The sequence below is a fragment of the Corythoichthys intestinalis genome, chromosome 5 (assembly GCF_030265065.1).
Source record: "Corythoichthys intestinalis isolate RoL2023-P3 chromosome 5, ASM3026506v1, whole genome shotgun sequence".
Taxonomy (NCBI): Eukaryota; Metazoa; Chordata; class Actinopteri; order Syngnathiformes; family Syngnathidae; genus Corythoichthys; species Corythoichthys intestinalis.
This window is the reverse complement of record NC_080399.1, coordinates 19537231-19557838: the sequence shown is the minus strand read 5'-3', so window position 1 is coordinate 19557838 and position 20608 is coordinate 19537231. Positions and strand designations below refer to the sequence as shown.

At 40.3% G+C, this 20608-nt stretch overlaps 1 protein-coding gene across 1 annotated transcript; it reads right to left on the bottom strand.

The window, feature by feature from the left end:
- Nucleotides 1-1276: 1276 nt before the first annotated feature.
- LOC130916436 (overexpressed in colon carcinoma 1 protein homolog) lies at nucleotides 1277-19228 on the bottom strand. Its single transcript, XM_057837159.1, has 6 exons — nucleotides 19041-19228; nucleotides 9890-9914; nucleotides 9067-9102; nucleotides 5286-5365; nucleotides 4909-4993; nucleotides 1277-2087 (listed from the first exon to the last, which is right to left on the bottom strand). Exons 1-5 carry the CDS (start codon nucleotides 19081-19083, stop codon nucleotides 4989-4991), a joined length of 189 nt encoding a protein of 62 aa, XP_057693142.1. The 5' UTR covers nucleotides 19084-19228; the 3' UTR covers nucleotides 1277-2087; nucleotides 4909-4988.
- Nucleotides 19229-20608: the final 1380 nt, after the last annotated feature.

Here is a 20608-nt window from a genome sequence, read left to right as displayed (position 1 = left end):
GCTGATTTTGTGTGGACAAGATAGTTGTACAGTTCAGGGTAGCTAGCAGATGTCAGGCAAATACGGCGGGGACAGCGGGTCGAAAAACATCGATTTAGGCATCAAATATGGATCTGGCGAATGGATAAACTGAAGCTTTTCCACATAACGCCTTTTATGCAACGCATCAAGTGAGTTTACGGCATCCGAAAGCACCGGGTCTTCCATGAAATGCATTATAAATTGCTCGATCAATTGAGACCATTGATAATACAGATACAAAATGACGGTCAAGTGGGCGGAACCATACAGCGAGCACGTGATTTTGTGACGTCGGTGGGTAGGGTCTATTGTCAGAGAATCCCAAAATTTGAAAAATAAGGTCTTAATGAAACCTTTTTTTTTCAAATTTGTAAAAAAGACCAAATTAATATGTGTAATAAGCGCTCTAATATCTATAACCCCTGTTTTTTTTTCTCTCATGGAACCTACAGATGCATGAGTTGACTTGCATCCATTATTTATTTATTTTTTTTGAGCCAAAATATTTCAAAATTCTGAATTAGTCTCAAAATCATAAAATTCTAAGTGCATCAAATGTGATGGATACATTTGGCAAGAAAGTTTTTTTTAATTTTTTTATTTTATTATTATTTTTTTTTATTTAGGTGAAAGAGGAGGTAACAACGCAAAAGTTAAAACTTAGAACACATCAGTACTATATGAATGGGATACCATTCGCGGTGCCCAGACTTTTGTTAGTACTACATCCAGTTTTCTTTGGGTGGGCAGAGCGTGTTCGTGGGTGGGCACTGCCGCCCCCGCCCCGGTAACGCCCCTGGTACCCATCATGAGTGGCAAAAGTGACTTTACATAGTTGGTGAGTTCATGACTTGCGTGTTCTGTGGATAACGGTGTGTACCAAGTAAGGACCTACTCTGTTTACTCAGAGGAGGCTGAACTCCTTTGTTAAGTAAAATTTCTCCCACAGCTAATATATGTACATAGTCAGTGGTCAAGCTGATACAGTCATTTCGAACGTTGAAATGTGCATGCGGCAGTGTTGTTTTTCTGAGGAAACTGGGCCGGAATGATCGAGTGTTAAAGGCTGCTAAACCCTGATATAGAAGGATTAGTAATAGGGTTAGCTGTAGGACCAGTGAAGTATTGCTAGCTATGCCCTCATTCCAGACTCACCCCAATTTCCACACATACCCTCGTCTCGCAAGCCTCTTCTAATTTTAAAGAATAGGTTAGATTTGGAAATGCCAAACCGAATATGAAAATTATGAATCAATTTATTGATAAATTTCTCAATTTATTGGGGAACAAAGCATAAGGTCTGTACAGGTGTTCCTAATATTATGGCCTGTGAGCGTTGCTTGAAGGGCCTCTCGTTGTTTATCTGACATTCTTCCTCTGCGTAGTGAGTCACTAATGTGTTGACCGCTATTTGTGGCGTGCTAATGGAAAAAAACAAATCTTAATTGGCCAGCGACATTTCATCACTGTGACTGACACGCCAAAATGGCCGTCACGACACTCACTGCCTGCTGCTGCCTTGCAGTCCCCTTGAGGGCGCCTGTCGACTTCCACGCCCATCGGTTTATTTCTGAAGGATAATTAGAGATGGTGTCCGTAGAGCTCCATTTTGTGTTGCCTCGCCTCCCGTGAAGAGTTCACGAGGCAGCGTGGTCTTCAGAGACTTAAGGAAATGTCCGCATCTTGACTCAAGCGACGCGTTAAGAGGGCTGACGTGTCAGTTGGTGAGGTCACGGTGCATCCAAGGCGGAGTCCATAGGGGGCGCCTCAAGGTGAATATGTGTGGTGCCTGTCAAGATGAGGAATTAAATTGTCCATCCAGGACAAGACATGTCCAACATCCAACGAATGTTCATTCATGAAAAAAAAGTGTTCATTTTTCAAATTTAGCCAGTCAAAGTGCTCTCAACCCTTGAACACCAAACGTGTCGGCAGTGACAAGTATACGCAAATCATCTTTGAAGCCTTGTCACACTGCAATTACGTCACCCACGTGCCGCTGGTTGGTCTCATTTGAAAGTGCGGAAGTTGAGGTCCACGCCCGTTTTTACTCGAAGTCAGTCGACCTAGTAAAACAGGAGATAATGTCATTTGACTTTTATAGTTTTATTTCCCTCATAAATAAACATTAAAACGCCACATGGACCATGTGTTTTTCAAAACCGAAAGCACCACAAAAAACTTAATTCCTAGGAGCCATTGTGAGGTCACGAAAGACGGACATAATGTGAACATTTTAAATAATTCTATTAATAAGCAAGGCGCCACCTAAGGAGAGGGAGGCAAGGTAGTGAGTGACAGCCGGTTGGATTGGGCGAGCGACTTTGAAATTAAGTTAGATGAGTGACATGCTGACACCAGTAAGCAAACGGTGGAAGAGTGGGCTGAGTGACGTACGTAGCTCTGTGTCTTGTTCAAGAGGAAACTGGGTGGCATGCTTGAAAAAATTGAACTGAACTAGTTTATTGACAATATTTTTGAAAAGACTTTTTTTTTTTCAATGTTATGGTTGACTTCCCTCCTCCCCCACGATCAATGTTTTCAATTTGTATACAGATGTGTGTGTTAGAGAAACTTGATTGTATGTACCGCTACTTTTTTCCTTCATTTTGAATCCTGCGGTTTATAGTCCAGTGTAGCTTTTTTGTTGATTTATTTGGGTTAATAATGACGGGAATAGGTACTATTCTCGCAGAAACTATATAACTGTCTAAATTAGTTTAACACATTCCTTATAGTAAAGCAGTTAGGGAGATGTTACTACATACCATTTGACTCAGTAAAGTTGACCGGCTTATCAGCCCTCGCCTGATAAGCGAAGAAAAAACATCAGTTCTCCGGTGGAGTCAGGACGAAGGAGATGGTACCGTTTCTCGTAGGCACTGTCTAACTGTTTGCATTACTCTAACACACGTAATATAATCAATCAGGGAATTGTATAATATTTCATTTTTACTGTAGGACTTTTTGTATTCCTCTAACACACCTAATATAAAATAAATAGCACTTACACCATAGTTTAATGATAAGAAGCAGAATAGAGGGCATAAAAGATACACAACGCCATCTTATCACAGAAGCCCAACGTGTACGTCATGAGCAAGATTGACGCACCAACTCTCGCAATCAGTTGTCCCGGGCACTCCAGGACAAAGAGCAGGGCGCTCTGTCCTAAAACAAGTAGCATAGGAGAACAGCCTCGCCCAGCCAGGATAATAAAATTGATAGCGCGGCGCCTTGGACGTCAAGGCATGCGTATGTTGCCGTGGTCACCATAAAGGATGACGCACGAACTTGACCGCCCAAACCTGCCACAGAGTGATGATCCTAAGACAACGCCCCGGCACACCTTCCGCCTGGCCCACTCCACCGCAGCTTTCAAAAGACTGAACATTTAGCTAACAACTGTCATTTCTCGGGAACATTCCGATGGTTTGGGGACCTTGGATCCGACACTGCCTCTCCGTCGTCTGTTTTTGCCTTGCTGTTTGACTATTGTCGACGAATAAATTGTCAACCTGTTTTCGGTGAGCCTTCTTTAAACCGTTCAAAATGGAGTCAGTAGAAAAGGTTAACACCGGAGTGAACGCGTGGGATTGGCCCCTCCCAGCCGACTTGCGGGAGCGGTGACAGCGGAACACTTTACTGTCAAATGGCATGAAGTAACATCTCCCAAACTGCTTTACTATAAGGAATGTGTTAGAATAATGTAGACAGTTATATGGTGTCTGCGAGAAAGGTACCTATTCCCTTCAATAGGTAACACTTTACTTGATTTTTTTTCTTCTCATGGCAGTGTCATGTCTTAATTATGATTGTCTAATGACAGTCATATGGCACCACTGTCATAAAAAGTATTACCAAATACCATAACTAGAAATCAGTGAAACAACTGGAACAGTAACTGAAGAAATAATTAACACAGCACATGAATTTTGATTGTTATCTACATAGGTAGCGCTGCCATGCATGCTAAGAGGCATGTTGGACAACAAAATTGTTGACAGCAGGTGGCAGCAGAGGTTGACTGTCTCCCCCAAGGGAGCAATGATGACCAAATGAAGGTTCTTGAAGCAATGATGGTGGATCATTTGGTCCTAGGACAGTCGTATGATGCCGCTGTCAAATAAAGTGTTACCGGTTAACATATTTTCGTGTAAATACCCCATAATACATGGAGGACAACTGTGGCTTATAGTCCAGTGCGGTTTATCTATGAACAAATGTCGTTTTTGTATCAAATTTGTCTGGTGGCAGCTTAAAGTCAGGTGCGTCTTATTGTGCAAAAATTACGGTATATACTTTTGATGAGGTGATGGGTGCCATACCTAATCCCACAAAAAGATATCCTTCAAACCCTTTTTGTGTTAGATTGTATATGTATATACCAGTATATTCATTGTTTTGGATCGTTGCTATACTGCATGTTTTGACCATAGTATGTAGAAAGGACAAAAACACCTATGACCATACTTGCTGTTTCTGTTGAATTATCAAATATAAAACTATTCAGTCTCATTTTTTTCTGTTGAATATTTATCCTAACAAGTTGAAAAAATATTATCAAGCTTCAGAACATCTAATGTTTCGTTGTCAATGGGACATCAATATTACAAATTTTGACAAAAAAATTGTGATTTTTTTTGGTCTATTGGGGTCCTAAATGTTGATTATAATTGGTCAGTCAAAAAACAACAATTTGGACATGAAGGTTATAATGGCCTGAAAAAAGGGACCCAACCAAGCCAGTGTGAACATTTTTTCTTTGAAATATAAAGGTAACATAAAAGGCATGCAAATTCGGACAAAATAGGCTCAGGTGTTAAAGAGTTAAAAGACTTTTCTTAGTGAAATTTGAATGACCTGTGATGAAAATGTTGCACTTACCTCTACTGCGCTCACTTTTAGTGACTACGCTATTCTGCAAGAAGATGATCAGTCACGAGACAAGAATTTTTTTTCACTTTTCACTCTGTAAAAAAAAAAAAAAAAAAAAAAAAGAGGTTATCACTGTTGTTGTGCCGTGGGTACAAAAATAAATCAGCAGATGATTTCTATGTAAGAAAAAATATGTTGCTTTCATATGTCGTTACTGAAAATAAGTGTTTCTGCAAAAAGAGAGGAAAGCAGTTTAATGTTACGATTACAGTCTAAAAACAAAACAATAACGGCAAATTAGCTCAGGCCTCTCCAGATGTTTTTTTAAATGACCAACTTGCTGTCTTCTGTCGGGACCACTGTCCTGAAAGCATTAAGGGATTTACCTGTTCGACTCGACTTGGACTGACTCGCAGCCACCGTTGTCAAGTCTGCCGGGAGACCCACGTACACGCCGCCATAATTCCTAAGTGGAAATCAGTTGAGTATACTTTTGTCATCATTATGTATTTGCATGAACAAAAATATTCAAATACCTGTTGCTTGTACTTTTGCTTTTTTTGTTTTATGAAATAAAAGATATTGTAAATAACAGAATCAAACAATTCAGCAGTGCAGTTCTAACAAGGGCGTAGGTTTGGTCTCAACATTGGTAGGGACGATACAACAACATAACCTGCATGTACACTTTTTGCTGGGGACAAGACATTAATAAGACCAAACAAAAATGATTAAGAATTAATAAATATATATGATTAATAAATAATAAACAAATATTATGAAGATTGCTTAAAAGTTGTTGGGGACAATTTGAGCATCCTGAAAAGTTGGTAGTTTTATGTCCCTACCGTCCCTATGCAAACCTACGCCCTTGAGTTGTAAGGTGAACTTTAACTTTCTAACACCATTCTGCAAAACTGGTCTTATTTTCCACATAGGACAGAATGAAACTTCTCAAGAACAATGCCATGTAAACCAACAATACAGTTTTTACTTTTGTACAGTAGTATGAAAAAAATATCTGAACCTTTTGGAATTTCTTACATTTGTGCATAAAATCCACATCAAATGTGATCTGATCTTTGTCGAAATCACACAGATGAAAAAACGGTGTCTGCTTTAACTAAAACCACTCAAACATTTATAGGTTTTCATATTTTAATGAGGACAGTATGCAAACAATGACAGAAGGGGAAAAATAAGTATGTGAACCATCACATTTAATATTTTGTGCCCCACCCCTTTGGCAGCAATAACTTCAAACAGACACTTCCTGTGGCTGGAGATCAGTCTGGCACATCAATCAGGACTAATCTTGGCCCATTCTTCTCTACAAAACTGCTGTAGTTCAGTCAGATTCCTGGGATGCCTGGCATGAATCGCTGTCTTTAGGTCATGCCACAGAATCTCAATGGGGTTCAAGTCTGAACTTTGACTTGGCCACTCTAGAGCGTGTATTTTGTTCTTCTGAAACCATTCTGAAGTTGATTTACTTCTGTGTTTTGGATCGTCTTGTTGCAGCATCCATCTTTTTTTTAGCTTCTGACAGATGGCCTCAGGTTCTCCTGCGAAACATCCTGATAAACCTTTGAATTCATTCTTCCATTAATGATTGCAAGTTGTCCAGGCCCTGAGGCAGCAAAACAGCCCCAAATCATGATGCTCCCTCCACAATGCTTCACGGTGAGGATGAGGTGTTGATGTTGGTGAGCTGTTCCATTTTTCCTCCACACATGAGGTTGTGTGTTACTCCCAACCAATTTGATTTTTGTTTCATCAGTCCACAAAATATTTTGCCAAAACTTCTGTGGAGTGTCCAAGTGCCTTTTTAAGAACATTAAACGAGCAACAATGTTTTTTTTTTAGACAGCAGTGGCTTCCTCCGTGGAGTCCTCTCATGAACACCATTCTTAATAATAATAATAATAATACATTTTATTTATAGAGCGCTTTTACCGGTGCTCAAAGGCGCTTTACAGTTGAGGGAAAAAAAATAAAAATAAGGCTCACACAACGTGGGCAGTACAAAACAATAGAGAAAAGAATCATAAATTAAAAGCCTGTCTAAAAAGGTGAGTTTTTAATAATTTTTTGAATGTGGGAAGATCAGAACAGGTACGGATGGTTTTCGGGAGTGCGTTCCAAAGTGAGGGGGCAGCAATGGAGAAGGCTCTGTCCCCCCAAGTACGGTGTGTTATTTGTGGGGGCAGTGCGAGAATGTTTCCATTAGATGAGCGGAGGTGACAGGAGGGGGTGTGGGGACAGAGAAGGTCCGTGAGGTAAGGAGGAGCCAAGTTACTGAGTGCTTTGTATGTGAGAAGGATGATTTTGAAATGTATCCTGTGTGAGATGGGAAGCCAGTGCAGTTTGTGAAGGACTGGGGTAATGTGATTCCTTTAGGGGGTACGGGTAAGAAGGCGTGCAGCGGAGTTCTGGGTATATCGTAGTTTATTGAGGAGTTTGGCTGGAGATCCGAAAAGAATGCTGTTACAATAATCGAGTCTGGAGGTGACGAATGCATGTATGAGGGTTTCTGCAACAGAGTAGGTGAGGGAGGGGCGGAGGCGGGCTATGTTCTTGAGGTGGAAGAAGGCAGTTCTGGTGATGTGGTTGATGTGCTGGTCGAAAGTAGTAGTTTATTGTCGAAAATGATACCTAGGTTGCGAGAGTGTGTTGAGAGAGGGAGGGTGCAGTTGTCGATGGTAAGGGTGAATTGACTGTTTTTGATGTGAGCTGTAGGGTCTATGATGATTATGTCCGATTTGTTGCTGTTGAGTTGAAGATAGTTAAGTTGCATCCAGGATTTAATTTCGCTGAGGCAGTTGTGAAGTGTAGATTTGGTGCTGTGTGAGATGGTTTTTGTGGAGATGTATATTTGGATGTCATCGGCGTAGCAGTGAAATTGCAGTCCAAATTTTCGGATGATCTGACCAAGGGGGAGGATGTAAAGAATGAAGAGGAGGGGGCCAAGAACTGAACCTTGGGGGACACCTTGTGGTAGGGAAACAGCAGGGGACGTGCAGTTGTTAATGCTGATGAATTATTGTCGGCCGGTGAGGTAGGAGTGGAACCAGGAAAATGCAGTACCAGTGTTCTTGGCCATAGTTTTACATATAGTTGATGTGTGCACAGAGATATTGGACTGTGCCAGTGATTTCTGTAAGTCTTTAGCTGACACTCTAGGGTTCTTTTTTACCTCTCTGAGTATTCTGCACTGAACTCTTGGCGTCATCTTTGTTGGAAGGCCACTCCTTGGGAGAGAAGCAACAGTGCCAAACTCTATTTGTAGAAACTGTCGATTGAGGAACATCCAGACTTTTAGAGATGGCTTTGTATCCTTTCCCAGCTTTATACAAATTGACAGTCCTTGATCGCAGGTCTTTAGACAGCTCTTTTGACCGAGCATTAGATAATGCTTCTCATCAAGACAATTCTTACCAGGTGTGTGTTTTATAGTGGGCAGAGCAGCTTTAAGCCACTCATCAGTGATTGGGCACACACCTGACTTAAATTGTTTGGTCCAAATTGGTTTCAATTGCTCTTTTGGTCTCCTTAGGCAGAGGGTTCACTTACTTATTTTTGCCCCTTCTATCATTGTTTGCATGCTATCCTCATTAAAATATGAAAACCAATAAATATGTGGGTGGTTTTAGTTAAAGCAGATACTGTTTTTACATCGGTGTGATTTTTACAAAAATCATATCACATTTGATGGTGATTTTTTTTTGCAGAAATGTGAGAAATATCAAAAGGTTCAGATACTTTTTCATGCCACTGTAAGCAGCACTTCAGCCACTGCATTGTCACATTTTTTAAATGTATGTTACTTTTATGCGAGTACAAAACGGAGAAAACCACTGTAACAATAACTAAATCCAAAATCTTCTGGTGAATATTGTTCTTTTTGTACTCTCAGGATTTTCATCTCTTAGCAACCCTTTTTGAGACTGCTCCTTAGGGCTGCAAAAAAGGGTGGAGCTTGACGCACTGCAGGCTGTCGATTGGTCGACTGAGAAGCATTAAACCGCCATCGCACTGCTCGATGGAAACATGGCTTGAATCCCTCTAATCAAACATTGTTAATTCTCCAGCATAGGAGCGTTATCACTGTATGTGTTAAGAATTTTAAATGAAGTTTAATTACGTCTGAAGAAGACAAAAAAATACCTTCTTTTCTCATCGTCTGCCAAGGGATCTTCTGTCCTGATTGAGAGAAGACGCACATGTCAGCTCAAAGCTTTCCCCCTTCTCACAAGTGCACTTGTGAGATTTACGCGAGCCCAAGCAACAAATAGGCTTGATGTTTGGATTAAGCCGCCTGTTATGATTGGGGTGGCTTATTTATGGCTCTATTTATTCATTTATAATCATCTTTTCCCCCTTGTTTATTCAAAGACCTGGACAAACCCTGATTAATATCACAGTTACTGCAAATAATTTACTCTTGGGATGTACTATTCACTTTATTCTCATGTTTCAAATAGTGTGTACGTGTTTGTATGTGTAGGGGGTGCACATGTGTGTGTTTGGTGATATTTTGCTGCGCAGCGCGGTCTTAACATGCTGCTGTCAGCTCTCATGAGTCCTGTGCAGCTCTGATGTTTATCGAGGAACACACACGCACGCACTCACGTATGTACAAACTACAAACAAACACACACACACACAAATGTGCACACAAACTGATTCCGAGATTCCCAAAGCCCCTCCCTAGGTTTTAATATATCCTTTTTATTAAAAGCAAAAGGACAGGCTGCCCTCTATAAGAAAGCAAAAAGAAATCGCTTTCATATCCTTTATTTATTCTCATTGGTCGTTTAGTCACAATTATCAAGCGTGCATGTGAGGGATTAATAATTTAAGAGTAAGGGCAGACTGTTTTCCCTGAGGTAAAAGATCTAAAGTGACCCTTTGAAGTTGATTATGTCGCACAGTTACTATTTCCAAGTGAACTGCAACAAAAAACAGACTCAATGATAGATGTACTCACACTTCCCTGGAGGCTTCGGCTGGCCCTGAAAGTGAAGAAAAGATGCTTTATCTTGGTCAAATAGAAGTACAGTTATCTCTCGTTTTTCGCGGTTAATGGGGACCAGAACCCAGCACGATTAGTGAAAAACCGCGAAGTAGCTGTGTTTAATGTTTTCCTTTTACAAACAAAGACAAATAGAGTTTTTGATAGCAAAGTAACAGTTTATTTACACATAACTAACTGAGAGATGACGCTGTTATGGCCGCGACAGCCGGGAGAAACTTTTCCCTCATCGCCGCCTGTATCTGCTCGGCAAGCAGCACGGACTAAACGGCACTGTCCGCTGCACTGGTGGTCCCGATCGTTCTGCTCGGTCGTCCAGCGCCTGGCATCCCGGGCGTTTTCCTAGTTGTTCTGCTCGGTCGTCTGCCGCCTTGCATCCTGTAAGTCCATTCGGTCGTCTTCTGTGCAGCCCGGCCGTTCTTTCCGTTGAATCGGGTTGCGGGTCGTACCAAATGTGCTACCGCCCTCCAGTGGCCAGTTTTATTGCTTTGAAATTGATTTTCAGCGTTATGCTTTAGAGCTAAGTTGAATCAGAACCCAGAGATGTCTCTTATGAAGAAAACGTAGAAGACGTATAAATATGTCTTTGGGACACTGAAACAAATAAAAATAGAACGTATTTATACGTTTTTGGGAGCAAATGAGCTAAGCACTTTAAATGTAATAATTACAATACGTTTTAAACATGTTACTGTCCCACCAAATTATTTTTAAACAACAATAAAGTAGTAGAAAAATGCTTGGCTTTATTAAATGCTTCATTGAGTGATCCCACTCAAATCCGCTGAAGCTGCTCACTTAAACACTGCAAGTTGCCACAGCAACTGTTTAACAAGTTGTTTGACGCATGCGGCACTTTGAAGTTTTGGCTTACAAGCATTTGTGGCAAGATCAAACCCAAACATCTGTCAACACCGTTTACTTTGATAAGCAACTCCAGTGCACGGGCTGATGAACATAGAGCAGGGAGAGGGAGGGAGCGAGAGTGAGACTGGCTCGGGACACTTCATCTGTATTTTTGTTTTTTAATTTTAAAAAATCGCAATGGACAGAGAGCGCGAAGTTTGAAGCGTGAAGTAGCGAGGGATTACTGTATTGAAGGCCTCCACTCGAAGGATTCATTTACTAAAAGGGACAGACAACACCTTTATCATCAGCAACCGAGTGGAGAGAATCTTGTTTGTTGTTTGAATTGAAAAAAATATTTTTTTCAATTTGTAATGGTTAAGAAAAATGTACAGTAAATAAAACCTAATATTTCCAGAAAGTGCGAGCATAATTTATCAATGCCGGTACAATTTTAGCCAATCAAATGTTATCACATGCACCTGGGAGCATGGGTAGAGCTGTTTACATGGTTGCGCTCCAAGAATAGATGTCATGTTTGTATTTACATGGTTCCATCTCCATTCGAACGATGTCGCAATTCCGCTTGAAAACGATGTAATATTCAAGCCGGGCCCTAGAGGGCAGTGCAGTTTTACAAAGCGACAGCCAGTGATGCACTTCCTTGACAACAACCTCCTCAGCACGACGACACACCCACACACTCAATACATTTTTTTTTCTCCATGTTTTAGTTTGCAGTTTTATTCACGGTTTTTGCTGTATACTTAATTTTTCTCTCGCATTTTTTGTACATTTGCTGTTCTTTACGAGTTTAAACGATTGTATGACATTGCTTGTCAATAAAAAAGCACTCGAAGCAATGGCGTCCAACACAATTGTTGCAATTAATTTTAACTGGAAAATGGATTGAACTGAACCAGCTGAAATGGATTGGACGTCTATTGCCGTCAATGGATTTTTCAATAACAATGTCCTTCTTTTATGAACTACCATAACACATACTCCGTGACCTGGACTGGCAGTGAATGAATTAAACATTATTTTCTCCATTATCATAGTTCTTAGGAGTTTGCAATATTCATACAACACAAAAAGTGATACTGCTTATTAGTGCTGCCATTTTTTTTTATACTTCAGTTATACCCACTCACATACACACTAATGGGCTCGAGCCCAGGTGTATGTCATGTTAGGTGTTAATGATGTAACGGGAATGGGCGGCTAATGTGGGATACTCGGCATTTTATTGATTAAAATAGTATCAACATTATTAAATGTCTGCCTGTGTCTGCTGACCACTTTCTTGGAAATACTGGCTTTTAATGATATTTTTCTCCACTATTGCACATCAGAAAAATACAATTCTGTTTTTTTCAATGAATTACCGGTAATTAAGATTCCACTAGGATGCAAATGATAAAGGTGCAGTGTTTCCCTATAAATATAAAGCAAACAAATAGCTTTCCCATGAAGGTGATTTATACGAGGTATTGTCTGTCCCTTTAAGAACGTTAAGAAGAAGAAAGAAGAAAGAAATGGATTTAACTACCGTATTTTTCAATTTTTCCCAGTTTGGCCTGGGGAGCAACTTACAGAATGTGTAAAATTATTAACACATTATTATATCGCTGATGGGGCTTTTGGGTTGATATCAACAGGATGTGTCCTCGAAATGTCCCCAAATCAACAGGAAGTAACCCGATATCAATAGAACGTGTCCCCGAAATGTTCCCAAGTCAACAAGAAGTGAACTGATATCAACAGGACATGTCCCCGAAATGTCCCCAAAACAACAGGAAGCGACCTGATATCAACAGGACGTGTCCCCGGAGTGTCCCAAAATCAACAGGAAGTGATCTTTGTTCAACTGGAACTGTCCCAAAAATGTACCCAAATCAACAGGAAGTGACCTGATATCAACAGGATGTGTCCACAAAATGTCCCCAAGTCAACAGGAACTGACGTGATATCTACAGGACGTGTCCATGAAAGGTCCCAAAATTAACAGCCAGTGTTCCCAATATATCCCCAAATCAACAGAAAATAACCTGATATCAACAGGACGTGTCCGCAAAATGTCCCCAAATCAACAGAAAGTGACCTGTTTTCAATAGCGAATGTCCCCAAAATGTCCCCAAACCAATAGGAAGTGACCCCGAAAAGCCCCCATATCAACAGAAAGAGACTCCAATACGACCTAAAATCAACTGAACGGGTCTTCGATCTGTATGAAGCGTGATGTGCGCGTCCGTGAACTGGCTCGTCAGTGCGGCCGTAGAATGTCTACGATTGTCCGCCTCCATTTGCCACTCTTTATAAGTTAAGGTGAAAATAATTATTATTGTAACATCGCCAAAGAAATCACCAGCTACGTCAGGTTTTTAAATATTTATATATATATTTATAATAAATATTTATTTCAGAACATGTGCAACACAACATGCCTACTGTCTGCCACAGCTGACGCCCAACAACAGAACACGAAAAGTAAAAACTCTAATGCACTCTCTCACTCTGTCGTCAGCTACGCGGTGCGTTCAGGTACACCTCGTTACATTATTACAGGTATTATTATTATTACTATTATTGTGTTATTATTATATTATTATTAGGGCTGTCAAACTTATCGCGTTAACGGGCGGTAATTAATTTTTTTTAATCAATCACGTTAAAATATTTAACGCCTTTAATGCATGCGTGGAACGACCCACTCATGCATTGCTGCAAACAGACTACAATGGCGCCGTTTTATGTATATTGAGAGCTAAGAGGCAGAGACAAGCAAGTGGAGTGGACACAGACATTTATTGGGGCCGCGCTATTTATTGGCATAAGCTTGGGCATCTCTTCCACTACAATTATAACTAATGTGGCGAGCGACGTGGGGAAGAATGACAGGAGATTCTTTTTCTTAACACCCTGTATTGAACACAACGCAGAGAAGATCTACCATTTGCAGCCACCACTGACAGTCATGATTGCCCAACTTCCCATCATGCATTTGGGCGGAACACTTTAGTAGCTACAGTATCATTTACTGAAAACACACAAAAAAATAATAATATTCCTATCGCTCAAAAAAAAAATGTTCACAAAAAGAAAAGCGCTCAATGCAAAGAGAACTGGCATTACCAATCAAAATAGCTATCCAAAATAATACTCAGACTTTGGGCAAACTTTTTTCAAACATTTCGTTTAGCTCAACAAATACACTAGATGGCAATATTTAGTCACAATATACAAACTATCAGAGGTCTCGTACATTGTAAGGTCAACACTCAAATGAACGTAATGTACAATGAACCCGGACACTACGGCGTCAGTCGAGGGGCAAAACGCACTAGAAAAACTTGGCTAGATCTCTAATTAATTTAAAACTCGCCCTTGACACCTTGTGGTGTATTTCAGTCACTACCTTCCACAATGGCGAGCTATTAGTTTATGTTTTGATTGAAAATTTTACAAATTTTATAAAACCAAAACATACAGAGGGGTTTTAATTAGGGCTGTCAAACCATTATAATTTATAATCGAGTTAATTACAGCTTAAAAATGAATTAATCGTAATTAATCGCAATTCAAACCATCTAAAAAATATGCCATATTTTTCTGTAAATTATTGTTGGAATGGAAAGATAAGACACAAGATGGATATATACATTCACCATACGGTACATAAGGACTGTATTTGTTTATTACAACAATAAATCAACAAGATGGCATTAACATTATTAACATTCTGTTAAAGCGATCCATGGATAGAAAGACTTGTAGTTCTTAAAAGAAAAATGTTAGTACAAGTTATCGAAATTTTATATTAAAACCCCTCTTAATGTTTTCGTTTTAATAAAATTTGTAAAATTTTCAATCAAAAAATAAACTAGTAGCCCGCCATTGTTGATGTCAATAATTACTTACACAATGCTCATGGGTGCGGAAGCCTATAAAATCCGTTGCACACGAGCGCCATCAGAGGGCGGCAAAACTCCATAAAACACAACAAGTGAGTGTTTCACTGTACAGTCATTTAAATCTGTCTGAGCGGGGCATCTGCGTTAATTGCGTCAAATATTTTAACGTGATTCATTTAAAAAATTAATTAACGCCCGTTAACGCGATAATTTTGACAACCCTAGTTTTAATATAAAATTACTATAACTTGTACTCACATTTATCTTTTAAGAATTACAAGTCTTTCGATCCGTGGATCCCTTTCACAGAAAGAATGTTAATAATGTTAATGCCATGTTGAATGTATATATCCGTCTTGTCTTATCTTTCCATTCCAACAATAATTTACAGAAAAATATGGCATATTTTAGAGATGGTTTGAATTGCGATTAATTACGATTAATTAATTTTTAAGCTGTGATTAACTCGATTAAAAATTTCAATTGTTTGACAGCCCTAATTTATCATATTATTATTCCAAATTTTATTCATAATTTATTTGTTTTTGCTCTTTGTAATTGCTATTTACAATAGTAACAGCAGTATTTATGAAGGATTTAGTGTAGATTTTCGGGCTGTGGAACGAATTAATGGAATTATAATGTATTCTTATGGGAAAATCCTACTCCACATACGACCATTTCAATTTAAACACGGTCCTGGAACGAATTAACTTCGTATGTAGCGATACCACTGTAAATAGAAACAACTGAGAAGGACCAAACAAAAGAAAATCATATTCTGCAGATTACAAACTGCGAGTAGTAAAATATGCAACCGGAAACGGTAATCGAGCAGCAAAAAGAAAGTTTGGAATTAGCCAGAAACTTGTAAGGGACTGGCAAAATGCGGAGATTACTCAAAACAAAAAAGCTAATTGTGGGCTAAAAGCTAGGTGGTGTAGATGTTCTTTGTGCCATAGTTATCTGAATAACTCTTAATAGCTATGTTATGTTAACATACCGGACACGTTCTCAGTTCGTCGTTGATGCGTCATGGAATGTTAGCATACCATACACTTATTCAGTCTGTTGTTCTCTATCCATCCATATATTCATCCATCCCTTTTCTACCGCTTATCCGAGATCGGGTCACAGGGGCAGCAGCTTCAACAGGGAACCCCAGTCTTCCCTCTCCCCACCCACATCATCCAGCTCCTCTTGGGGATCCCAAGGTGTTCCCAGGCCAGTCGGGAGACATAGGATAGGTTCATACCCCAGATCTTAATGCACAATTTCGATTTTTTTGTCATATTTATTTTTTGGGCGTGCCTGTTCAGACTGCCTTTGTCCAAAGAGCCCATTCAAGTATCACGCATGCGCACTAATTCGCAGTCTGAGATGCGCAGAGCAAACTGACCCACATACTCTGGATCATTAAAACAAATGACCACACATACTAGCTCAATGTCATGAAAGGGTGACTAATCATATTTTGATTTCCAAAAGGAGGACACAAATAACAGGCATAAATAATCCCAGTTTAGTCTTATATTCAAAGTTTATATGGATCGATAGCATGTACGCACTTTCCGTGCATGACACACACAGACATACGGACAGTTAGCTTCGACTCTCGGCCGTGTAAGCATTCTTGAAATATTGCTCATTTGGAGCGTAGAGAAAACCGAGAATTCACAGGCTTACCTTCAACCTATTTTATTTTTTTATGACTGCTGTATATCCCGCCCCTTCCCCAAAAGCCGCGTTCAAGCTAGGCGCTAACGCTAATGCGCAGCTGCACCGCTACGGTAGCGCCCTGTCTTTCTCGCTCTTTGCTGACGTAATTGCTGAATGAATTCCGATCTGGTGGACTTGACGGTTCAGACCGCAGCCACATTCTGGAAATTGTGGCCCGGATCGGATTTTAACCACATACGAAAGTGACCTGGATCGAATTTGAAATGGTCCACTTTTATGCGAGTTTGCCCATTCAGACCATCAAGTTAATGCCTCACTCGAGTCGGAAAAACACGAAAAAATCGGATTCGTGCATTAAGACCTGCGATGTGAACCTATCCATTGTCTCCCCATTGTGTCCTGAGTCGGCCCTGTGGCCTCCTCCGTGTGGGACATGCCCAGAACACCTCACCAAGAAGGCGCCCTGGAGGCATCCTAATCAGATGCCCGAGCCACCCCATTTGGCTCCTCTCGGTGCGGAGGAGCAGCGGCTCTACTCCGAGCACTTGTTCTTGGCGTTGGATTTTATCAAACAAATTTCCCCCCAAAAATGCAATTTATACTCTGTTGCAACTTATAGTCCGAAAAATATGCTAATATGGCTACCACTTACAGCGAAAGACATCCAATCCATTTCGACAGGGAACCAATGATCGCTGCCAGTCCTTCCAGTCAAAATGGATTGGATGTCTATCGCCATCAATGACACTGAAACATGATCATGTGGACCGGATCGAAAGAGATATTAAGATACACAAGGAAGGATTTCAGGAAAACGTGCTATGTGCAAGATTGGTATCTCTGTGAAATTGAAGTATTTCCGTGCATGGAAAAACTGTGACTTTCCCTTACAGCTGTCAAAAAACAAGGTCTGCTGACATGACAGAGGGGCCCATTCAGAGGCCAAACAAAAGCTCATTCATATCTCAGGAATCGTAAATAAGGGCAAGGATGGGCCGTACAGTGTGTGTCTTGGCGGTAACTCGAGTTTACTAAGACCACAGCTTGAAATTGAAAAAACGGACGCGCGTGACTCAGCCGCTGTGCTTCCAGTATGACTGATGTGTGATTTGATTAGTTATGTTGAAAACCGTGAATGGGTGTAGTGATGGAGTACGGCCAATGTTGCTGAAATGACAAGGAAATTGTCTTTTGGCTGTGGTCGCATATACCCAGGGTGATGCTTGTTTTCTTTCCAGCACCTTCTCTCATTGTGACGGTTCAAGTGACCCAATACCGATTGGATTCCCCCAAGTGGTAAAAATCAGAAAAGGAAAGTCACTTAAATCCTAACACACACAACATAGCCAGACATGTCTTTGTTGAAGTTATTGAATTTACACATTTCTGCCAGTAGGGGATGGCGATGAATCTTCACAAGTTGGCATTTTCATCACCAACAAGGTTTTGGATCAGGCTCTGACCTTGTAAAACTGACTGAATAGTGTTTTATGTCAAGTCATAAAACTTTGCAGTCATGCTTCACGCACATGTGACGAGAACTCAGGTTTTCTGTACTAACAAATGAAAAAAAATCTCAAGGACTTTTTTATTTTTAGACGAAACCACTGTAAACAGCGGAATTAGTTATTGCACTAATAGTGGCAAACTGTGAAACAGACAAAAAAACAAATAATGCTTCCCCTAAAAACATATTCAATGTTAATATTTGTATAGATGCATGCTAAACAACATCTTTCACATGCCAGCGTAGTATTTTTGTCGACAGTAGAGGATGTTATTGGACAAAATTAATTCATCTATTTATTATTCAATGAACAAAATATAAATTAAAATGCTGTGTTTCAACCAGTGGCAGCACATAGAATAGACTCTTGAAAAACTATACGGTGTTTTGCGTTTAGTTCCCCTTTAAAAACAAGAAAGCCTTCAAAATAGTAATTTCTTAACACCATATCAGATCTGGGTCACTTGACTTTGTAGATAATGCAGTTGTCCTTTGTGTGGCCTTTCTGTTCTGTGTTGCATTCACTGACCGTTCTCAGTATCACTTTGTTGGAAATTGGTGGAAGCTGTTTTTTGTATCTGTAACACGCTAATGTCGAAACATATGCAGTAGGTGGACATTTGAACATTTTGTATAAAAGTCATGAACACATATACTGGAAATAAGCAGTAGTTATTCAACAAGTGTTGGGTCACCTCGCTTGCTTGTTTGATGGACATTAGAATAGATGGAGGGCCTTTCCTTTGCACCTCTCACAAAGTTGACTGCATAGTCCGAAATGTTTCAACAAGCTTCAGTGATGTATGGATTTTTAGACTGCAACAGCTCATTCAAAGATGTTTGGCTGAATGGGTATGAGTTTTTAAAAAAAATGTCAGCACAATATTTTCACGAATGAATTCTGGTCCTAAATCATGTATACTTAATGCACCCAGGCAGAAGCTATCAATGCACAAATTAACTATATTAAGAATTACTAGAAGTCAGTGGGCACACTCGCCATGCAAATGCTTTCCTTTCATTCATTCATCAGTGACTCCAAACCCAACGCACTTCATTTACATTCTAATCGCCTTCCAGCTTTGGTGCAGACACTGATAACTCTCCGGCATGATCGTGTCTCACATTCCTATGAAAAAAAAAACAAGAAAACACTCACCCCCCCCTGTGGTGCTGGCGGCGGACGAATTGCCACAACCCATGTTTGCATGGACGCAGCCGTCGTCCGAATGGGAGCGTCAGACACCCGGCGACAAAGACGAGGAGGTGAAGAATGAGCAACACATCAGGAGAGGAGGAGAGGGAAGGTCAAGGAAGCGTCTCCCACAGTTACAGTGAGAGTGAGCCAGGAAGCACACGGCGAAGGGCTTTTATACACATGCTGGGGGAGTGGAGTGTGTGTGTAGGGGGATGGTGGGGGCTAAGAGAGAAAGATGCTTTGCTTTAACGTGATTTGCTCGTCTGTTACACCCTGACATGGTTGCCCTGGAAACCAGGAGTGGGGAGTGTGTGTCGAAATAACCAATGGGGAGCCTCCATTTCATGTTTTAAACTTCATGCATCTGTACATACAGTTCTGTCCTCAAGTTGCACAAATGGTCACTGACAGCAAATGCACATCGGGTATATAGCTGTGATGAAAGTTGGTTCTGGACCTCATTTTACTGTCAAGTGAAAAATTAGGACACCCACTAGATATTGAGTTCTTTATTAAGAAATGTTCACATATCAATGTCTGGCCCTATTTTTCTTTATCTCTGGAAAATAAAGTAATTTAATTGCAGGTAAACAACAAAAAATAACATTGTTTTACTCACTAAAACAAATATATCAACAAAAATGCATATTCTAGCTGAGGAAAAAGTTAAGACACCCTACCACCTGATAGCTAGTGTTACCCCCCTTTCGCTGAAATAACTTCAGATGCTTTTGTAGCAATCTACCAGTCTTTGACATCAGTCTAAAGAATGTTTGCCCCACTCCTCAACGCAGAATACTTTCAACAGTGACTGATTGTTGAAGTGAGAGAAAACAGCATGGCAAGATCAAAAAGAGCTGTTTGAGGCGTTCAAAAAGAACACTGTAGTCACGTTTGAGCCTGGTAAGGGGATTTCAAAAGATCTCAAAAGAATATAAAATCTTTCATTCCACGGTCAGGAAAATAGTCTACAAGTGGAGAACATTCAAAACAACTGCCAACATACCCAGGTCTGGCCGTCCAAGCAAGTTTACCCTGAGAACAGACCACAAGATGCTAAAAGAAGTCTCCCAAAACCCTAAAATGTCATCACAGGGCCTATAGCAGGCTCTTGCTTCTGTTGATGTGAACGTGCATGCCTCTACAATCAGAAAAAGACTACACAAATTTAAAACATTCATTGGAGGTTTTGAAGGAGGAAACCTTTGCACTCCAAGAAGAACATGAAGGCCAGACTGAAGTTTGCCTGAGTGAATGTAGACAAAGACCAGGACTTCTGGAATAATGTTCTTTGGACAGATAAATCTAAAATTTATTTATTTGGACACCAGAACAGAGGACATATTTGGTGTGAACCCAATACAGCATTCCAGGAAAAGAACCTCAGACCAACTGTGAACCATAGAGGTGGAAGTGTCATGGTTTTGGGATGCTTTGCTACAGCAGGACCTGGACAGCTCACCATCATAGAATCAACCACGAATTCTATTGTGTATCAGAAGGTGCTTGAGGAACACGTGAGATCATCT